Genomic DNA, 19,687 nt, shown 5'->3' with positions numbered 1-19,687 from the left:
TATTCACACTTGGGTTTTGCTGGTGAACTCCAGTGACGTTTGCCCTGCCCAGAGCGTGTTTGGGGCTAACAGTGCTGCTTCTCCCCGGGAGCGCAGTGAAAGGCTTTGATTTCTGCGTGTCTGATAGCTTAAAATTACACAGGTGGGTTGGTTATTTCTGAGATGAGCAGCTGGTTAGAGTCAGGTGGTTGTTTAGTTCGGTTGGTGAGTGGTATTTACGGTTCTTGGGAGCGCACTACGCTGTGGGGCATCCGTCTTGTTGCTTAGATTTTCTATTGCGGCTGCTTTTTTCTTGCCCTAAAACTACGTAATGTAAAGAGCACAAAAGGTTTTTTTTTAACATATTTAATGATAGCAGAAAGTATATTGTAGATGCTGGGTGAAAGTGAAATCCATTTAGAGCTTCAGCATTATGTTACAGCACGATTGAGTTCTGTAAGTTTGTGTTACACAAGTTGAGGTTTAGCAGTCTGTAAGTCCAATGAACGAGATCGCTTTTTAATTAGGAGAAAAAAAAAAGAAGGTACTTTTTGGAACGTAAAAATCTATGAGGAATGTGTTTTTCCAGATGCGAGGGAGGGAGCAGCGGCTGGGAAAAGCACAGCTAGAGGTGGTTGTTGCCAGGGAGGGTGCAGATACGGGAAAGCAGGTGAGGATGGGTCCAACGTTCCGGGTGCAAGCCCAGCTCCTTGTGGCGGCCGAGTGCAGAGCTGGAGCTCGGCAACCTGGCGGGGCGGTTACAGGCAGCCTTGGCCACGGGCTGGCCTCGGGCTGAGTTACCTCTTCTCTTTACTTGGCGTATTGCATGGGCATTTTGAACCTTTGTGTTAATTGTTTGTCCCTTCTCTTGGCAGCCTGTGGACAGAGGGACTGAGCTAAGAAGGCCTGTGGGAACAAGATCTGCCAAAGAGGAAAAGCCTCACGACTTCACCCGCCCCGCGTGAAGGTGAGTGGTTTACTTCCCTTATGGCGTCAAATTGCAAACAGTTTATAAAAGTACATATTTGGCTTAAACTTTAAAATTCCGTAGCTTGTGATGCCACGGGGAGGGCGTGGGCTTCTGCTTGGCCCCTCGCTGGTTCCGTCCGGCGCTGTCGGACGTTGGTGCCTGGGGCTGGACCTCGTGTGTTCTTCTGGGCTTGGCAACATCCCACCAGCCCTGCTGCTCCTTCTGCAGCAGCGCCGTCTTTCTGCCTGGCTGCGGGTGTCAAAGCTTTTTGTGACCATCCAGGCTGGGTGGTGAGTAGGCAAGGGAGGGGGGCGGTGCTCAAGATATGAGGAGAGCTCTGGGGGGTTTAAAAAAAAATAAAAGACTGTGATGGATGGAAGGAGGAAGGAATCACCAGGGAAAGGGCGGTGCAGGGTGTTGCAGGTGGGGCTGCGGAGGAAAGGCTGCAGAAGTTGGGCTTAGAGAAGGGAAAATAGAGAAATGTGCCTGCTAGACAAAGAAACCCGAGAAGTGGTGGGGTGTGTTCCTACTTTGTTAAGGAATTTAGGATCTTTTCTCTCTGTATGTCTCATGTATGGATTTGTCCAACAGAAGACTCAGAACCTTTTGTTTTTCTTACTTTTTCTCTACAGCCACATTTCCCCAGTAACTGACAGTCTGTATTAAAGCAGTTGGTTGGTATTCTCGACATAAAGGCCACTTCCTAATGAAATTTTTAAATCTTCTGCAACAGAAGAATAAAATCTCACCTGCATCCCCGGCGGTCAGCGGGGCAGGTCCTACGTTCGTTTCAGTGCACTTTCCCAGTAAGTATTTAGGGGAATTCGTGGTGGCCGTTGTGTTGTTGCCACGGAGGTGTCGTGACATTAAAAATGCTCGTGTCAAATTACAGCCAAATTTGTATCTCGGCCCTTGCCCCGATGCCTGCGCTGGGCAGGCTCTGCCCAGCTCCTGCCCCTGAGCAAGCATCGAGTTTTGCAAAACATGTGGAAGGGTGGTTCTAAACTGTCAGGTGTGGTTACTGTGGGGTTTTTTTTTAATTGGAATGGCAGCCTAAGAACTCCTAAAAGCCAGGAGCAGTTAAAAGGGATTCATGTCTTGGTCATCATCTGTATTTTTCTTTCTTCAGGTTTCAAATGCCCCCAATTAAAGATAATGAGAGAGAGAGAACACGGAAGCACACCAGCAGAGCACTCAAAGTAAAGGTAAGGTACCGTGACACAATACTCCAAATCTGTTGGTATTTATTTCAGACAGAATGCTCGAGGTGCCAGCAGCTCTTGAACCAGGCCTCTGCAGAGAAACAGTTTTATGTTCCATCTGGAGTTGTGTGGGAAAAGTCAGTGATAGAACCCAGAAGACAATTTTCTCCTGCTCTTCAGTGCTCTCCCAGCTGGTCTGGCAGTGAGGGCTTCTTTAGTACCACCAGTGATAAAGCCAGTCAACAGGGGCAGTGCCTACAGTGTTTTAAGTGGATGAGGCAAATGTGGCCTTTTTCTAATTTGTTCCTGAAAAAATGTACCTACTTGAAATTGAGGTGAAAAATTAGCTATTTCTTTAATTAGGTTATTAATTTAAATGTAAAAATTATGATGTTTATAATTGGGGTGATAACTAGCATTTACAGAGATGTAAATGAGAAAAAAAACCCATGTTTTTTGTGAACTCCATCCTGCTTTGCGTTACCGTCCTGTACTGACTCATGCTGCTTTTTTGCCATTTGTAGCTTCTGCCGCGCCAGCTGTGACACCCCCCCAGTGAGCAAAGCCCAGCCCAGAGCACGGCAAAGCTCGCGGGAAGTCACAAGTTATTTTGTGTCTCCTTCAACGGGGTAACTGCCCAGCGATGCAGAGGTACCAGTGTGATGGCATTTTGCTTCCTTTTCCTCATTTAAGTTACCCAAAGTGGCACCTCATTAGATGGATTTACTGGGGTGGAACACGCTGACGCTGTCGCCTCTCAGCGCATTAATTGTGTGTGTGTGTGTGTGTGTGTGTGTGTACAGAGCTTGTATGCAAGTGCTGTACAGAAAGGAGTGGGTTATTTTACAGTCTAGTAATTACTAATTATTAGCTGTGCATTAACTGAGCAGAGGACTAGGCAGCAGGAGCAAGAAAAGGGACTCGGTGCCCTTCCTTTACTTGTGAACATGTATTTAGTGGAACAGGTTGCCTTAAGGCAGCATCACACCGCTTAAAACCTCCTCCAGCCTCTCAAGTGGACACGAAACGTTCCCAGGACAGACAGACATGATTCAGAATGTTAGACGTAGGTTTATTTCATAACTACACAGAGCCTACAGTGGTTTTTTTTCACCATTAAACACTGCCTATGATATATAGTGTTCGCTGACCAGAGATCTGTGGCTGCAGAAATAAAGCAAAGCAAGAACAGCAGGATAAAGAGCTGGCACCTCCTGACTGCATAGTTTCCAATTTCCCCTGTGATTCTCTCCACCAGGTTGTTCAGACAACTACTTAATAATTAATACCAAATCATTTCAAGAGAATTTCTGTGGTCCTGCAAGGAGCAAAAACTGTGAAGGGAAGGTTGGGCTGATAATGAAATTTAGTCTATGAGCGATTTTTATACTGCATTCTTCTATATAAAAATATATCAAGTTCTTGAGATTTTCAAGCACAGCAAATAAATAGTTATGGCTGGTTTGGAGGCTTGTAAAGGTTCAGCTGGAAATACATCAGCTCCGAGGTCAGTAACATCCTTTAAAAGTGGTATTTGCTCCATCGTTTCACTGAACTGAGGAACTCGGACGCTTGGCAGTTCAGTAGCCGAGTTTGAGGCGTTACGTATCTGGAGTAAAGTCACTTTCCTTCATGTTTTAGCTTCCCCCACCCACGCAGCTGCAAGGTGAGTGGGTTTTTTTGCAGTGAGCTATCTCTAAGTGCCCCACGCAGGTTAGTTTTGGGGGTTTGCTTCCTCTGCAAAGGGCAACAGTAGGTAAAACTGCAATTTGTGACTCTGAACCGAAATGAGCCCTTTGGTCTGTACGGACTTAAACTGGTGTCGCTCCCACCGCTTAGCGTGAGGAGACAGGACAGAAGAATGTGGCTATAGAAAAAGAGGAAAAGGTTTCACACCTTCTGTTGGCTCTTAGGTTGCTTCAGGACTGGCTGAAGAAGAGAAAAGTCACGTCAGGAAAAACAGAAGTCCACAAAAGCGCGGCACGGGGCGGTCTTCCAAGCTCAAAGTAAGTGCACGACAAAGTACAGACACCAGCTGTAGATGGGTGTTTGTTAGTGGTGGGTTGTGGACAGAGGTAACCAGGTTCTTTAGGATGAGATGGTCTTTTCCATCATCTTCCATGGCCTCGCTGTGTTCCCCAGCTTTCCTCACTATCAGACTGAACCTTCTTCAGAGGTAAAATAGCAAAAGTAAAAGCAGTTTTAGTCGTGTGCTCCTTCGAGCGGCTCTGGTGGCTTAGAGACTTCTTTCATTCCTGAAAGAAACAGGCAGCTTGTTAGAAGAAAACACACAAACTTATTTCTGTAGATAAACCAAAACTGCCTCATCTGGTTTGGTTTAATTCTGTTTTCTCTAACGGCTTCTAAAATGTACTGATTAAAACAACCAAGAACCGGAAGTTATCAGATACTTAAATAGTAGGTACTACAAAATTTCACCCCAGAAGTCTAATGTAAGTAGGCTCAAGGTTATGAGGCACATCCGAGTGCTGTGACTTGCGTATCTTAAAGGAGTGAGCGCGGAAATGAGGGGTTGCTTGGAAGGCCGGGCTGGGCACAGGCTGCTTTCCGTGTGAAACCCACGCTGTGCAGACCTGTCGGTGGTACTACTCGGTAACAAATGCAAGTACGGATTTGGCTGACAGTACATAAACACCGAACAAGTACTTGCGAAGCTGGGAGTAAAGGTGAAATTGGCACTTAAACCTTTATCGGGTTCATCTTGCAGCGAAGGAATTTTGCTTCAGCTGGAACTTGCACTAGTGATTGACAGAAACCTTGGGAAACTTAAAATACAAACAGTTCTCATGTATTTAGTGATACTGATCTCTTAAATTCAAAGTACACTCATCTTTTCCAATTTTTATAATGGAAAGTATGATTAACTTTTCAAGTAAGCTAGGAGGGAGGGGGTTTGGCTTTACTTTTGTAACCATTAACGGTTCATTCCTTCATGTCCCACGAGGTTGCGAATGCAGCTGGATGGGGTTTAGAGCTCAGTAATAAACCTGCTGCTTGCCAGTGACCCCCACTTTTTATTTTCTTAACCTCACCCTTTTAGAACAGGCCAGATGTTTTACCCTCTGTCCACATCGTTGTCTTGTCCTGGGTTGTGCCCCACCCAGAGTTACTCTCTTAACCCTTGTTCAGTGGCACAACTTGGTGGCACTGGGTTCCACGTTTGGAACACGCAGCTCTGCCCCACCACGTTCCTCCTCCTCACGCCTTTACCTCGCGCCTGGGACAGAGCGAGCTCCCTCGTCCCGTTATCTGGTTTTATCTTGAATCCCTCCTTACAAAGCCACAGCTCTCCTGCAGCTGCTGGGTGAGGCAGCGCCTTGGCCCAAGGGTAAGTTTCAGGGCCGTGGTGCTCAAGATGTTCCAGTAAGAGCTTTTGGAGTCATTAACGCGTGTGGCTGGGAGGAACGCCACCCACCCAAACCGCTCGTGCGCACCAGAGCGTGGCACCCACAGCGGCACCCACAGCACCCTGCCCAGCTAACCCGGAGACCCGGGGCAGAGCTGGCATTAGAGCAAAGGCCACTTCTGTGAAAGGTCATTATGTGTCACAGAGAACAACAAAAGGTGGTTTTATTCATACTCCACCCAACAATTAGCAGCTTCATGCAAGAGCCAGCTCAGCTCCTCGGCTCTCATCGGTCACCACTCTTGTGGCCGACCTAACACTACAGCGTTCTCTCAGGTGTCAGTTTTGGCTGCTGCTGTCTTTGAAGTTAAATTCAGGACTTGGGAATTTCAGAGACCCAGCAGTCAATCATCTCCAGGTAAACTTACGTGCTTCCATATCTCTCCAGTCCTCTCAATGACAATAGTCTGTGATTTATTGACAGGCGAGGTCACCTTGTAGTCATCAGACAAGAGGCCCAGAATCGGATACTGGTTCCTGTACCTGGATTAAGGAGAGTTGCAAACCCTTGAGCTGAAACCTCCAACCCCGTCCAGGTCACCGACTCTGCTCTTGCCACATGGTCCTGCCAGTCATTAATCCCCCAAGATTTTTCCGTAGTAATTAAAAAGCTGATACGGTCGTTAAAGTGTCACTTTGACAGGCTCTAACCCTCCCATCGCCAGCGCAGTGCTCAGGGCTCACTCCTCCCCAGAGAGGAAAACCTCACTCAGCTCTTTCCCCTTGGACAGGCAGCATGAAGACATTTGCAGGAGTAACTCGGTTAGTAGCGGCTGTAAGCACGGAAGATCAGAAGGATGTATTTAAGAAAGGTGAATAACTACGTTACTTCTTAGTGATGATGGCTGTTACACCAGGGGACTGACTGCCTGATAACTTTTCATGCTTCAATCTGAAGAGCTCCTGAGAAAACCAAAAGCAAACATTCAAATGAAATAGGTTTTTTTGGAATTCTTAGTTCACTAATGTCACAACAAAATATTTGCAGAAGTTGCCCTCAAAGAGCAGCCTGAAAAAAAGTCTGTCCTTGCAAAAGACTGGCAGAAGAACAGCAAAAATAAAAATCCTGACCCCAATTCCTGAACCAGGAGAGTACGAACGACTTCCTTGTAAGGTCCCCCCAGTAGGTGGAGGCACAAATACAAAAATTCTTAGGGGAGAAATAAGTTGTATCATTTTACCTCTTGCTGTTGTTTAATAAAAGCATCTTTCTCCTCCAACATGGATGTCAGTTCGTGCAGCCGGATTTGCAGGTCGCTGTTACTGCCGTCTCTCCTCGATATATCTTGCTGGAACTGGCACAGCTGAGACTGTGAAACACACGTCAGGGAAAGCGTCAGGAGTTGGGTGCTCTCAGGATGTACCAAGGGCTCCAGATGTTGGGGATTTTTTTTTCATTAAAAACATGAAGTGTAAGACCTCATGGTTTTCAAGTAAAAATGTTGAGCTGCACGGTAAATTCAGAAAGGGCCAACTGGCCCGAATTGTACCCACCATCAATTAAAGAGTTTTATAACTCAATAAAGCTACTCCAACACCAAACACATTGAACTGGTAGAATATTACCAGTAACGATTTAAATGAGATGTTTCCTACAAACAATTCTGATTGGGATATATTTCGCTTTACTGTTGGGTGTCTTTTGGCTGGTTATCAGGACACCCAAAGGAACAGGAAAGACTGCTCATCTCCTACAGCTAAGGAATTGTGGTTTTCTTAACATCACGGTTATTTTATGTTGTACTGAAGGTTTCTGAGCCATCATTAGTGTCTATGTACAAAGTAACTGCAGAATTCAAAGCTACCTAACAACTACATGAGGTAGAGCTTTCCTGTTGCTGAAATTAAAAAAAAAAAAAGCCGCCATTAAAAAAAAAAAAGCCCGCCGTTCCCCTGCAGTTGGACAAGGTGAGGAATACCCACGAGCCAAGTTAAACAACTCACCCTCAGACTGCGGATCTCGCGATCTTTATCCTCTCTCAAGTTATTGAGCATCTCCACGTAACGGCTGGAGAGTTCATCTGTCGTGGTCTGTAGCGTTGGATTAGAGCAGGTCTACAGAAAACAATTGTTTTATTTTACAAAAAAAGTGTTTTCAGCGCTCATTTTTCAGACGCTGGTGCATCTGCGTGGGGTGACAGCTCCCGAGCCCAGGACAAGCGATCCGTTACCTGCAGTTTAAGGCTCTGGATCTCCTGCTCCAGGGCCCGCTTGCCGTACTCCAGCTCCTTGAGCTGACAATCCTTCTCTCCCTCGCCGAGCCGGAGCGCGAGGAGCTGCTCTTCCAGGGAGCGACACTTGGCAGTGCTCTCCCTGAGCCCTTGCTGGGAAGCACAGGAGTGGGGTGAACACGCCGTTCCCTACGGAACTGACCCGTCACACGCGTACCCACGCCTACACCAGGTGGCCGTTACTCCAGGTACTCGGAAGCCGGCGTGCTGCCTCATTTCTTGCTGACTAATCACCCTGAAATACGGTTTTAGATTTACCTGCTGCTGCCGGTTATTCTCTCTCAGAGAAGCCAACATGGTTTCATATTCTTTCACTTGCGCGCCGTTCCCTACGGAACTGACCCGTCACACGCGTACCCACGCCTACACCAGGTGGCCGTTACTCCAGGTACTCGGAAGCCGGCGTGCTGCCTCATTTCTTGCTGACTAATCACCCTGAAATACGGTTTTAGATTTACCTGCTGCTGCCGGTTATTCTCTCTCAGAGAAGCCAACATGGTTTCATATTCTTTCACTTGCGACTCTTTAAAAGCCAAATCCTTCTTTTTGTCGGTTTCCAGCTTCTGTAGGAGAAAAGTGTTCACAGTCAACAGCTGCGATTTTTCAGTAAATTTTTCCATACTCAAGGTGCAGCATACTGAGTAACTGGTAAGTGATGTTGCAGAACTAAGAAAATACTCAATTTTCTTCAGACTGGGGGGGTTTTTAGCTACGTGGTTGCCCATCACTGTAGTATCTGTGGTGTTTTGTGCGGTAAGCGCTGGGATCCTGGGCACCTCTCTTCCACTATTTCCCAGGATTTGCCAGCTATTAAACAGAAACCAACAACAACAACAAAAACCCCCCAAACATTTCACTGCACAGACACCTTATTCTGTCTTAAAGATGACGGTTAAAACTCCTTCTCTTCTAAGCTTTGCATTTTGCGTCCCATGGGGCGAAGGACTCGGGCTGGTGTGGGAAATGTTCCTGCTTTTCCTCACAGCGATTCTCTCCCATCTGTACCAGCAGCCACGGCTCCGGCTTCCCAACAGGGCTGCCCATACCCTGGAGAACCGCCGGAGCCGCTCAAGTCACCGGGTGACAGGAGCCTTCCTGGCAGCTTGGTCTGGAGAGAACAGAGCCGAGGTCTCTGTGCTTCCTGCGTGTGTGAGAGCACAACCGCAGCTCCGACATCGTGGGGACGCGTGCTGGGTACTCCGGTCCAGAGCTTAAATCTGATTTTGCTCGACAGCATCTTCCTTTGGAAGTCTTTCCTTTTTCAGGCTACAACGAACTGAACACTTGGAAACCACTGCTGGAAGGAAATCGAACCTTGCCGCTGGACAACTCTGGCATTAAAGCAGCTAAACCCGGACGTGACAATTTACATTCCATCCTAACACCCTTTAGACCGACAGGTGAGAAGGAACGCGTGAGGCGAGGGGCACCGGGGAGCACGGCTTACCCCCAGGTCATCCTGCAAGTGGCACAGCTCTTCACGTAAATTCTTGAAAGTGGAAAGCACAAGCCTCAAAGATTTATCTGATGTCACTCTCATCTAGGAGGGAGGGGAGAAAAATGTGTTCCTCTGGTTAATTAATAAGTTTTTTTACAATAGGCCTGACAATAGATAGAACAGAAAGCTGCTATAGAGCTGAAAATAACTCTGAGAACCACTGCACGTTTGAGTGTCCAGTTTGTACAAAGAAACACATTTTCATGCGCTTTGTTCTGCAAATGGCAGTTTTTTAATTACGGCCTTGTAACACAGGCTGACACTTCCCAAATGGAACGAATGAGACAGTACTGCCATTGTACACCAGTAAAGGGGAAAAAAATAAAGGTGTTACTGTTGCACAATCATTTCTGGAGCGTTCGGTGCTTTGTGTGACTTACGCCAATTTAAAAAAATTATGACCCAACCTGAAAAGCCACAGCAGGAGGAGTCATCGGCTCCGAGATCTGGCAAAGCACGTTTGCAGCCCAAGGGCAAGAGAATTTAATTAACATTTTTTAAAAAATAATAAAATTTAAAAATAATTTAAAAATCATGCAATCAAAACTCCTTTAAAAGGGGAAAAAGTCTTAAAGGAGTCAACTGGATGAAAAAAGAAAGGCACTAGTGCCCAACAGTCTGACACTGCTCTCCTGTTGGTTCCTGAATGTTGTTACCTCAGGACTTGGGGCTACGTTGGGGTTTTTAATCAGAACATCTGTAAAAGGTGAGCCCTGAGTTATAAACATTTTACGTAACTGGCAATTGGCGGCCAGTCCCACCTGAAGTAACACACCCACTGTTTGCCTGTGGCTGGTAAAGTAAAGCATTAATGCACAACACAAACAGAAAGAGAAAAGATCTGTGTTCTCTAACAGGGCAAAACCCGAGAGGGTTTCCAGTGAAACCACAAGAAAGCACCAGTAAAGCTCAGTGTAAAACACACAAGGATTCTGTGGCACCGAGTGCCGCAGCGTGTCGCTTGAAGCCACCTGAATGATTCCACACCCTTTACGCTAGAAAAAAGAGAAGCAGCACAAGATAGAGTGAGGTGTGTTATGTGCCAAAGCCCTGGCACGTGTAAACAGACGTCCCTGTTGGGAGTTACTATTGGCTTCCACGCAGCCCCTCCGCCCCACGCACATACCTGGAGCAGGTAACGAATCTGCTGCTTTGTCGCCTCAGACAGTCCTTTGGGAATCAAATCTTCAATCTCTTCAGTCTAAGCAAAGAAGGGAGGAAAGGGGAGACATCTTGATTAAGATTTTTGCTTCATAGATCATAAAAGTTGTTTCTTCACTAATTGCATATCTCTGCTATGAAAAACATGTTTAGTACAAGGCAAGTACGAATGAAAACAGATCAAAGTGTATCCACAAGATTTCCAAAGTCTTAAAATATGTGTCGCATACAAAACCCGAGATGAAGCGATACGTGAAGCATGTCTATTCAAATTGTTGCGTTTAATATTTATTTTAGAAGCAGTATTCAAAACCATCCCCTCTCAAGAAAATAACAGCTGAGGCGAAAACACAACTCCCAGCAGCTGACGAGAGGTAGGAGCAAATCTTGTGCTCGTAAACAACGAGCAGACCGTCAGTAAATGGCCAATGACAGGTGTCCCAGGAGTGAGGGGCACTGCTTCATCCCATTAATCCAAGACTCTTTGCAAAAAAACGCTCAGTGAAAATACAGGGAGCTGTGGGTGAGTTTGTTTTAGAATTAACCCATTGTTGGCACAACAGGAAAGGCTTGAAATTTGACTCTTATATGGGATTAATGCAAATTATTAAAGCTTTCTTTCAGAATTATCAGATTTGCAAATGCACGCCTAGCAGTAGGCTTCAGACTCCCAGTGTTATTAACAAGCAAGAATCATTAAGTAACAAAGCCCAGCATCTCTCATTTAAACTGGCTTAGCCTAATTTTCTGGAAAAGCCGCGCCGCTCTCATTAACACCGTTCGTCAGGAACAGCTCAGGGAGAGCCTGCCTCGTGCTTACCTGGTACGTAAATTCAGTGTCGTGGTTCCTGTAAAACAGAGAAAATCCAAGGGGCTGATTAACAGAAAGAAGCTCGAGAACGTTACAAATTCACGCCCGTATTCGCAACTACGAAAAGACCATCTTTAATAAAGTACGAAGCAAGAAGGTTCTTGATCAGAGTAAGAGCTGTCACCTTCCTTTTCAGGTGCTCAACACCACGAGCTGTTAAGTACGACGCCAGGTAGAAATACCCGAGGAGACCGGAGCACCCCTGGGCTGCCCCTGTCCATTTCTTGGGGCGGTTACCCCAGTTACGGCCAGTTAACCCAGTTATCACACTCCTACCGGGCCGGCTGGTGCTTTACCCAGAGCTACGCTGCAATACAGCAACGTGCCTCAAGCACGCCCTTAGCACTGTCAGGTTTTTTGTGATGCTTAAATTCTGCCTTTTCCCTGCTCTGGGACCATTTTTCTCATTTCCATGAACTTGGAAAGCACCAAACGGGACTGGGAGCGAGGTGGGGAGAATGAAGCCACACTGAGAACATCGCGAACGCTCGGGACCGCTGGCTGCTGCGATTCTGCATTTCTCTTCCCACTCAACCTGCAGGGCTCTGCAGAATCCACAGGTAACACGAATTTGCATGTCGATACTGAGCTTTAGGCCTCGTGGTGGCCGTCTTAGTCCATGGCAGAACCTTACAACCATGAGGGAACAAAGGAAATGGCAATTTGGACATCAGGGATGTTTCTTCAGGACGCAGTAACCGAATTGTCTCATTAAATGTATGTCAGGGCATGCTCCAAGTATACTGTTTGCTCTGGACAAACAGGTGTGGGATACACAATTCTTGCTGCATGTTAGTCTAAATAATGTGAAGCATCAAATTCAATAAATGTACTTGGCTTACAGCATTTTTATCTCCTTGGTTACTGAGCAAATTAGATGAATGTGTAAAATACACACTCAATTCTAGTTGTCGGGAAGAAAAAAGACAAAAAAAATCCTTGCAAACAATACTGAACCGTGCAGTGCCAGGAATTCTGGAATATGGAAAAGAGAGGTGAGATGCCAAATACCTTCCTCCTATCTTCTCCACATGCTGAAGCAAACAGCTGTACAAGTCGTTGGTCTTGCGGTTCAGTTCAGCGAGGAGCTCCCCAAAGTAGCGGCAGTCCAGCTGGTCAGTATTTTCCTGAGAGCAATTCACCTACGAGAAAATAAGCAAGAAAATCTTCATTTGAGTTCCCTTCTTTGGGATGAAAGCTCAACAGGTATAGCTACAGGCGTGTGGGATTTGGTTTTGTTTGTTGCTACTGATTTGCAAGTTGTTTACTCCGTTTTCCTTGGTATTGAGTCGTCCACGCCTTCTGGTTTTCAGTAACCTGTACAGAAATAAATGTCTTCCTTTGCAACAACAGGAAATACGCGAAGTAATATCTTCCACAGCAACGTCAGCATCATGTCAACGTGGAAAGTGTGGAGAATTAGGAAAGCTCGTTAATAAACATGCTTCCAGAGCTGCAGCGGATCAAAGGCCTGTGGGCAGCCCCCCGAGGAAACCAGCCAGGTACAAGAATCCCCACTGCACAAGGGATATTTGCGTCGCCGTGGTTCAAACGTTTTACACGGAGAGTAAAAGAATTTTAACAGCAACCCCAAGCCGAGTGCTCCTGGTTTAAGAGAGTATCTGGCTCCGGGAAATTCCGCGTAGGTCTGACCCTGAGGTCACCACAGATGTTTGCCGTGTCACCTGCGGGCAGAGCAGCCGCGGAGGAGGGGCTGTGCTACGCAAACAAGAGTGTCCACGGGCACCACCCGCAGCCCTTAGAAACTCCCGACTGCGCAACCGAGGGCAAAAAGAGCTCGTTCTGCGCTTCCAGAGAATCTGCATCAAATACTCGCACATCAAACTGAAATACTTCCACAGTCCTTACCCATCAGCTTAGGCAGAAAGCACTCCTGAGCTGAAGTACGTCGAGGTTCTGAAGCAGAGGCACACGCCTTACGTTACTCAGTCGTTGGGGCACAAAGACCGACAGATGAAACCTGACTCAATGCACGGGCAACACTCCCAGATAAATTAAAAACAACAAACCAGCCAGCAGGACTTAACACACTGCAAGCACAACCGATGATCCGTCAGTACACCTCAGTGCAGGCCTACACCAAGAATCGGGACACAACACCTAAAACTGCGCTTTGGTTAATTTTTTTTTTTTCTTAAAGCATGTAACAAAGTCTTGGACGGTTCTAGCAACGCCTGCGATGGCAGCACACAAAGAGGTGACCTGCAGCACCCCCCCACTCTGCTGTTTAGGTACAACGGGTCTGTGGTGCTTTATGGGAGTTTGAACGAAACACCTGAGATCGGGGATCAGCACTTGGTGTCCTCTGCACACAAGCGAAAAGCACACCGGGACACGCGGAACGTTCCGCAAACAGTTCTTACCGCTTCGCAGGTTTGCACGGTCACCCTCCTCACGGCGTTTCCTCGGCAGTCCTCGCTGAGGGAGACGGGAATTATCTCACAGGGGCTGCCGGTCTGTGTCTGCTGGCACTGGTGAGTGACCTGGGGCTGCTCCAGGGGCTGGCAGGGCTCGGCTTGCTGGGGCAGCTGGCACTGCCGCGAAAACTGATACTGCTGCTCCTAGAAACGAGGATGGGTTTTTATTTTCTTTCTCAGCTGCTGGACACATCTTAACAAGATGGAAGCTTAATACAAACGCGTGATTTTGCGTGGAAAGACTGATGAGTTTCGGGTATTTTAATAATCCTAATAAAATCGGGTTTTTTCCTAATTGAACTTGAGTTTGCCATACTCTCACACTTCAAGGCTGCGATTCACCAACTCCTCAAAGTTTAGTAGTTGCAAATGTCAAGCACAGAAGCGACACCCTCCCTGAGCTGCAGGTTTCATTCTGTTGTTACTCCTAACATACTCAGGCAATGGGGACCTCCATTATTTAATTTGAAACACAGGTGTATCCTGTTTTATTAAGTATTTTACAGATAAACCAAGAGCTGCGGTCAAACTACTTGCCGAGTTATTTTTCTAAAAATTTATATTGGTCAGTCTATGTTGGAACTACTTCAAGAAAGTAACTGTCGGTATTTGGGTAAAGACTGACAGCGCCAGAGACACAAACGCAGTCTTCATTGTTAGTCTGAAACAGTAAATTCTTAGTAAAAATACATCAACTGTTCCAACTTCTTTTCTCTTTACATACCAAAATTGTTTCATTTATTTTGAGAACACGTCTTATACCTCAACATGGCAATTCTCAGGTTGGCAGTAGTTCCCAATTAAAAAAACAAACAAACAACCAACCAACCAAACAAAACCCAACCCACAACCAAAAACCACACAGAAACATAAAAACCACGCAGAAACATTACTCTTCTAATCCCAATTTTCTTTTCAATAGGTAATACAACTCACTTGGTGGGGATTTAACAGCTCGTATTTTCTTATTGTCTTTTCATAGATGACATTATTTCCAGGAAAGAAATTCCCCGCTCTAAGAAACGGGGATAACGGCTCCTGTAAAACATTTTATTAAAACCATTTCTAAATGTTGTCAAACAGCAAATTCAGAATTAGCGTAATATTGACGAAAAAACAAGGTGGGGGTTTTGTAATTCGAAGACACATACACTCCAGGGCAGTTCTGTAAGATACACAGGTTTGAGTGTGCGCCCGCTTCAAAACAAAGTGACTGTGCTAAAAATCTAGACAATATCTGAAATACAGTAGAAACAGAGAGAAATCAGTCTCTGCTCACAATCCAGCTTATTAATTGAGACTTGACTGCTGAGGTGGGAGCCCCGAGTGGTGATTCTGAAGTATTTTTGCTCCCTAATATTTTCATCTCAGAGGGATGGGCCACGTGATTTCAAAATCTTTAGCACTTCACCAAATTAGGATCAGGAAGGGAGGAAGGGTTACACAAGCACAACTCCAGCACTAAAGTTTCCTTACCTGATCAGGATTCTCAATAATAATCCTTCGGAAAGTGCCCTGCAAGGAAAAAAATAAGCAAAAATTCAGCGATTACCGCACTCTAAAACCTTTTACGCTCAGAGCTCAGGCTTGTGTGGATTCCGAAGTAACTCGAGTATGGTCACCAGGTGTGAACACACTGAGATCCACCAGCCAAAATCACCCAGAACTGCTTTTTCCACTCCAGAGTAAACAGCAGCGTGGCAGCACGCAACCTGCTGCTCGGTTTTAGAAGTTTGGTTTTTGTTCAGTCCCGTTTGCGGGTCTGAGGGAACTGGCCCTTCTTTCCTGTAAGCGACAGCAAAACAGGACACAAATCAAAAGTGACACACGGGACTGCAAGGATTCCGTGTCCCTGTGCCACTAACGCTCTCCTATTTACAGTCTTTCGTAGTACACCTCAAGGCAGCTGGTGTACGTGATGTACACCTCAAACACTTGTCTCACCAGGGGAAGAAAATCTGTATTTTGCAGGCACGTGGAAATGAAAGGGCAGAGGAACTGCCACCACCCTGCATCAGGCCGATACCCAATGCGCCAAGCACGGGCGATCATTTCAGAAAGTGGTCAGAGAAGTCCCCAACTGACACATAAAAAAGATGCTCACAAGGAACATTTGCCATTCTTGAATGAAAAATTAAATAATGCCCATTTTAAATGGCAGAAATTCATAAGCAGCAGCAGTTTTGTTCACATTCTAATAGATTTTTCCCTTTTTTTTTCCCCCCAGCACTGTCTAAAAGCAACTATCGGTGCTATCTTCCGTTGCGAGGACCACCACCAGTTGTAACAAATCGTACGCGCTGCCTGAAGACTCCCCAGCCGGTTCTTTGATCCCAGCAAGCAAGATTCCCACTAAATCTCACCTAAGGACTTGGTAACATGTTAGTTCACAGCACAGGGGTTATTCTTCCACACAGCACCCACTTAGATCATTTCTCCCCTCACCCCGCAGGCAGTGCCTGGGCAGTCGACGTTGCTGTGGCTCAGTCTCGGTGACGTTCTGCACCGGGTACGAGCCGCCCTGAAGTAGGTCACATTTCCAGCTGAGAACTGTTGCGTAAGTTTAGGAAGCCTGGAGCGGTTTTCCAAATCTCCCAAGAGTGAATCATAACAGCACCAGGAAAGTGAAATCAAAGCAGAAAAGAGACTTTTCGCAGCAATCACAGTAATTAAGAAACCTCGGAATTGTAAGCGGTGCAGAAAACTTAGAAAGCTGCTTACTCCTCCTCCCACGCGTCGCGTATTTGAGGTAGGTCTGTCAAGGAAGGGACAGCAGGACCCTGTATCGGGACGTAACGCCGAGAAGGGACAACATCAGGTCTAGAACGTGCAGCCCAACTCCTACATCGCTCCGACACCCGCAGAATTTGGTAGAATACTTAAAAAATGAGCATTTACTGGTAGTCCCCGCACAGCAGTTCCCCAGCAGCCCTGGTGCGCCGTCGGAGCCGGGCCGGGCAAGCCTCCAGCCTCCCGCCCGCAGCGCCGCAGCACATTTTTTTTTTTCGGGAGCCGATGACCATCGTCTCGCACAGGAAAACAAGACGAGCCCCACATGTGAAATTAAAAGCCACGTTTTCAATTTACTGAAAAGTGAGACAAACCTGCCTGAGCTAAACCGTGCTGCCACAGGGCTCTGGGATCCAGAACTCACGCCGTCTGGTCTGGAGGGGTCAACGAATCAAATTATCTGGTTACCCACGTTTCCTCAGGAATACGTTCAGAGCTGAGAAGGTCAGAGCATTTTAAGCTGAAACACGCTTTTACAATATTCAAAAGGATGGTCTAATCGTATGTGGAGCGTTATACAAAACCTAAGAATGTTTTGCTTGGAGAAAATTACACTTGTTTTTAAGACACGCAAACTCTTTCATTTCCAAAGAACCCCGATGCAGATGCATTTCCCTCGCTCCTTTGCACACAGGGATTTGCCTGCCCTTCCTCCTCCCATACCGGCCCAGCAGGCTGGACTCGCACAGCCTGGGAGGGACCGAGGAGACACAAACCCCGTGACGCCGGGCTCGCCTGACCGACCCACGCGCCGCTCCTGGCTCCGCGATGCCACCTCCGAGGCCTCCAGAGCTGGTCCCTCGCTGCAGGAGGGACAGGGCGACGACGGCCGATGACCCATTTCGGGGTCGGCAGATGACCTCGGGCTGTCTCCATTCTTCCAGCAGTCCCAAGGGGCTCAGGCCACTCTCTAATTTCCTACTGCACTCCAGAGATGTGACATTTGTTAACTGGGAGAAGGGAGCGGAAGGTGGGACTTCAAAAGTGCTGCTGTGGATTTCGGCAGCGTGACTGGGTTTGGGATTTATAACGGCCTGACCAGTTGTTCTGGGTCTGCGTTTGTAAGGAAAAATGCTGTTATGCTAACGCTTTCATAATTCCTTTTGCTAGTCCTTGTGATTTTTAAATAAGGTTTCTGAATTTCAACATAAGCATTTAGCAGATATATCCAGTTATCACATGCAGGTTTCATGCAAAAATAAGCAGCGTGATAACTTTTATTTCAACAAGTTTCCATCAGCTTCAGACAAACCAGCGATTAAGGTGAGAATTTCACCCATGTGAAAACCTTTTATCCAGAACAGATTGGCTTGTTAATTACAAGCAATCCAGTCACCTAATGGGAATTTCTGAGCTACTTGGCAGGTGGAAGATGGAAATGGCAGGCCAGGTTTCAGGGCTGTTTCAAACACCACAGACAGATTTTACAAGCTGGTTAATATTATACTGCTTCCCCAGTGGGAGGCAAGAGCCCTTGGTCCCTCACAGAACCAAGCCCGGCCACCAGAAGATCTTAGACAGTTTCTCACGTGGACACACAACTTTTACAAAGGCTTCCAGGATTTTGCCCTCTGACAGCAGACACCTCGTTTGTGCCATTTTTGTGATCACAGTGGAAGGGTTCACATGTGTAAGCCATACTAGAGTTAATTCTAAACAATATTTTTCCTTTAGAGCAAGCAGGCAAGAGCAAAATTTGCCATGAATGACTACTCCAGGTGAAGCTTGCCACAGCCGGGCAAAGCGCTTGGCTTCTACAAAGTTAGACTTGAAAAGTGAGGAAAAATGAATCCTGAGCCACAGCAAATACAGCCACGTACGCTCGATGCACACACCAGCTTCAAATTTTCCCTCCCTCCAGCTTACGTAGAACGTACAGAAACACAATGGAAGACGCCAGCCTAAACAGTAAGACAGTGTTTCAACAGCGATGTAGATGTTGGTTATCACTCATTCACAAAAGCTCTGCAGAAGCAAATTAAATATTGCTCAAAGCAGCCGTCCGCCTTATCAACGGGAAGAAGCTGGAACGACGGCTCTAGGCTGCCATTAACAGAAAACCCCGGTGTTAAAGCAGCTACGCGCGGGGTATCGGGACGCTGTTTGGTTCAGGGAGCTCTGGGTGATGTGCTCAGGGGGCATCTGAGCCACCGCTGGGGAAACTCCGTGCACCCGCCCAGCACTTCTTTCCGAGGGCTCCCGCTCAGCACCCAGCACGCAACTGCGCTCTGCTCCAGCTCCCTTCCCCCTCTGTTACTGTTTTCGTCCTTAATAACTTCCTAATGACCTTTATTAAGCGCCTTCCCTCTCTGCCATTAAAACTGCAACCCACACAAAGCCCGATCTGAACTACACCCTCTTTCGCCTTTAAAGTCTTAACTCAGCAAGACAATTCAGCAAGAAATTGTTTTTCGTCAGCGCGACATAATGGATTCAGTGACTAAAACAGACGTTGAAAATTAAACACGCTCCGTAGAGCAGAGACAGCATTTCGGTGTAGGATCAAATCAGCCACGCGCTCACCTGAGGAAGCCAGGGACTGCAGTGTTATTCTAATGCGCATTTAATTAATTGGACGCAATTTGGATTATCGCCTGGCCTAGCTGATCACTTATCTGGGAGGGGAGAGACAGGGGTTGCGCTCCTGCCCCAGCAGGGGATTAAGGGCGGCAGCGTGTGGCAGCCCAGTGCCACCAAGCGCGGCGGCTCCTGCCAGAGCCCACGGAAGCCGTCTTGCGCGGGAAAGCAGCCTCAAACGCTGCAAATGTGCCCGGGAAAGGAAATGAGACATCCCACCGGGCTTATTCCCTATTCCTTTTCGCAGATCGGTATTTTTATACCGCAGGATTAAGCAGAGTTCAACCTGAAGCACATACATGTGCACTCCAATCCCACTTCTGCCGACACTAATGATGGTGTAAGATCTAAATAAAAACAAAATTTAACAGTAAACTCTGATCTCTTTTTCCGCTTTTACAGTCAAAGCTGTTCTGAAGGGATCGGTTTCTACTCTTCCTTTGGAGATTCAACTCGGCTATCGAGCGCATACACCAGAAATGCGTTAAATTCCATCGATGCCTTCAAGCCGTTCCCTGACTACACACGCTGCAAAAACCTGCC

At 46.8% G+C, this 19,687-nt stretch overlaps 1 protein-coding gene across 1 annotated transcript; it reads right to left on the bottom strand.

Annotated features, from left to right (window-relative positions):
* Window positions 1-4,757: 4,757 nt before the first annotated feature.
* On the bottom strand, window positions 4,758-16,800 carry POF1B (premature ovarian failure, 1B). The gene is made up of 16 exons (XM_009871704.1): window positions 16,676-16,800; window positions 15,490-15,562; window positions 15,254-15,292; window positions 14,714-14,815; window positions 13,724-13,921; window positions 12,351-12,481; window positions 11,736-11,742; window positions 10,434-10,508; window positions 9,257-9,349; window positions 8,268-8,372; window positions 7,743-7,902; window positions 7,523-7,635; window positions 6,760-6,888; window positions 6,408-6,481; window positions 5,947-6,061; window positions 4,758-4,826 (listed from the first exon to the last, which is right to left on the bottom strand). Exons 1-16 carry the CDS (start codon window positions 16,798-16,800, stop codon window positions 4,758-4,760), a joined length of 1,608 nt encoding a protein of 535 aa, XP_009870006.1.
* Between the last annotated feature and the right edge of the window lie 2,887 nt (window positions 16,801-19,687).

Source organism: Apaloderma vittatum, unplaced genomic scaffold, assembly GCF_000703405.1.
Source record: "Apaloderma vittatum isolate BGI_N311 unplaced genomic scaffold, ASM70340v1 scaffold9056, whole genome shotgun sequence".
Lineage (NCBI taxonomy): Eukaryota > Metazoa > Chordata > Aves > Trogoniformes > Trogonidae > Apaloderma > Apaloderma vittatum.
The sequence above is the reverse complement of the archived record's forward strand: the minus strand, read 5'-3'. Positions and strand labels throughout refer to the sequence as shown.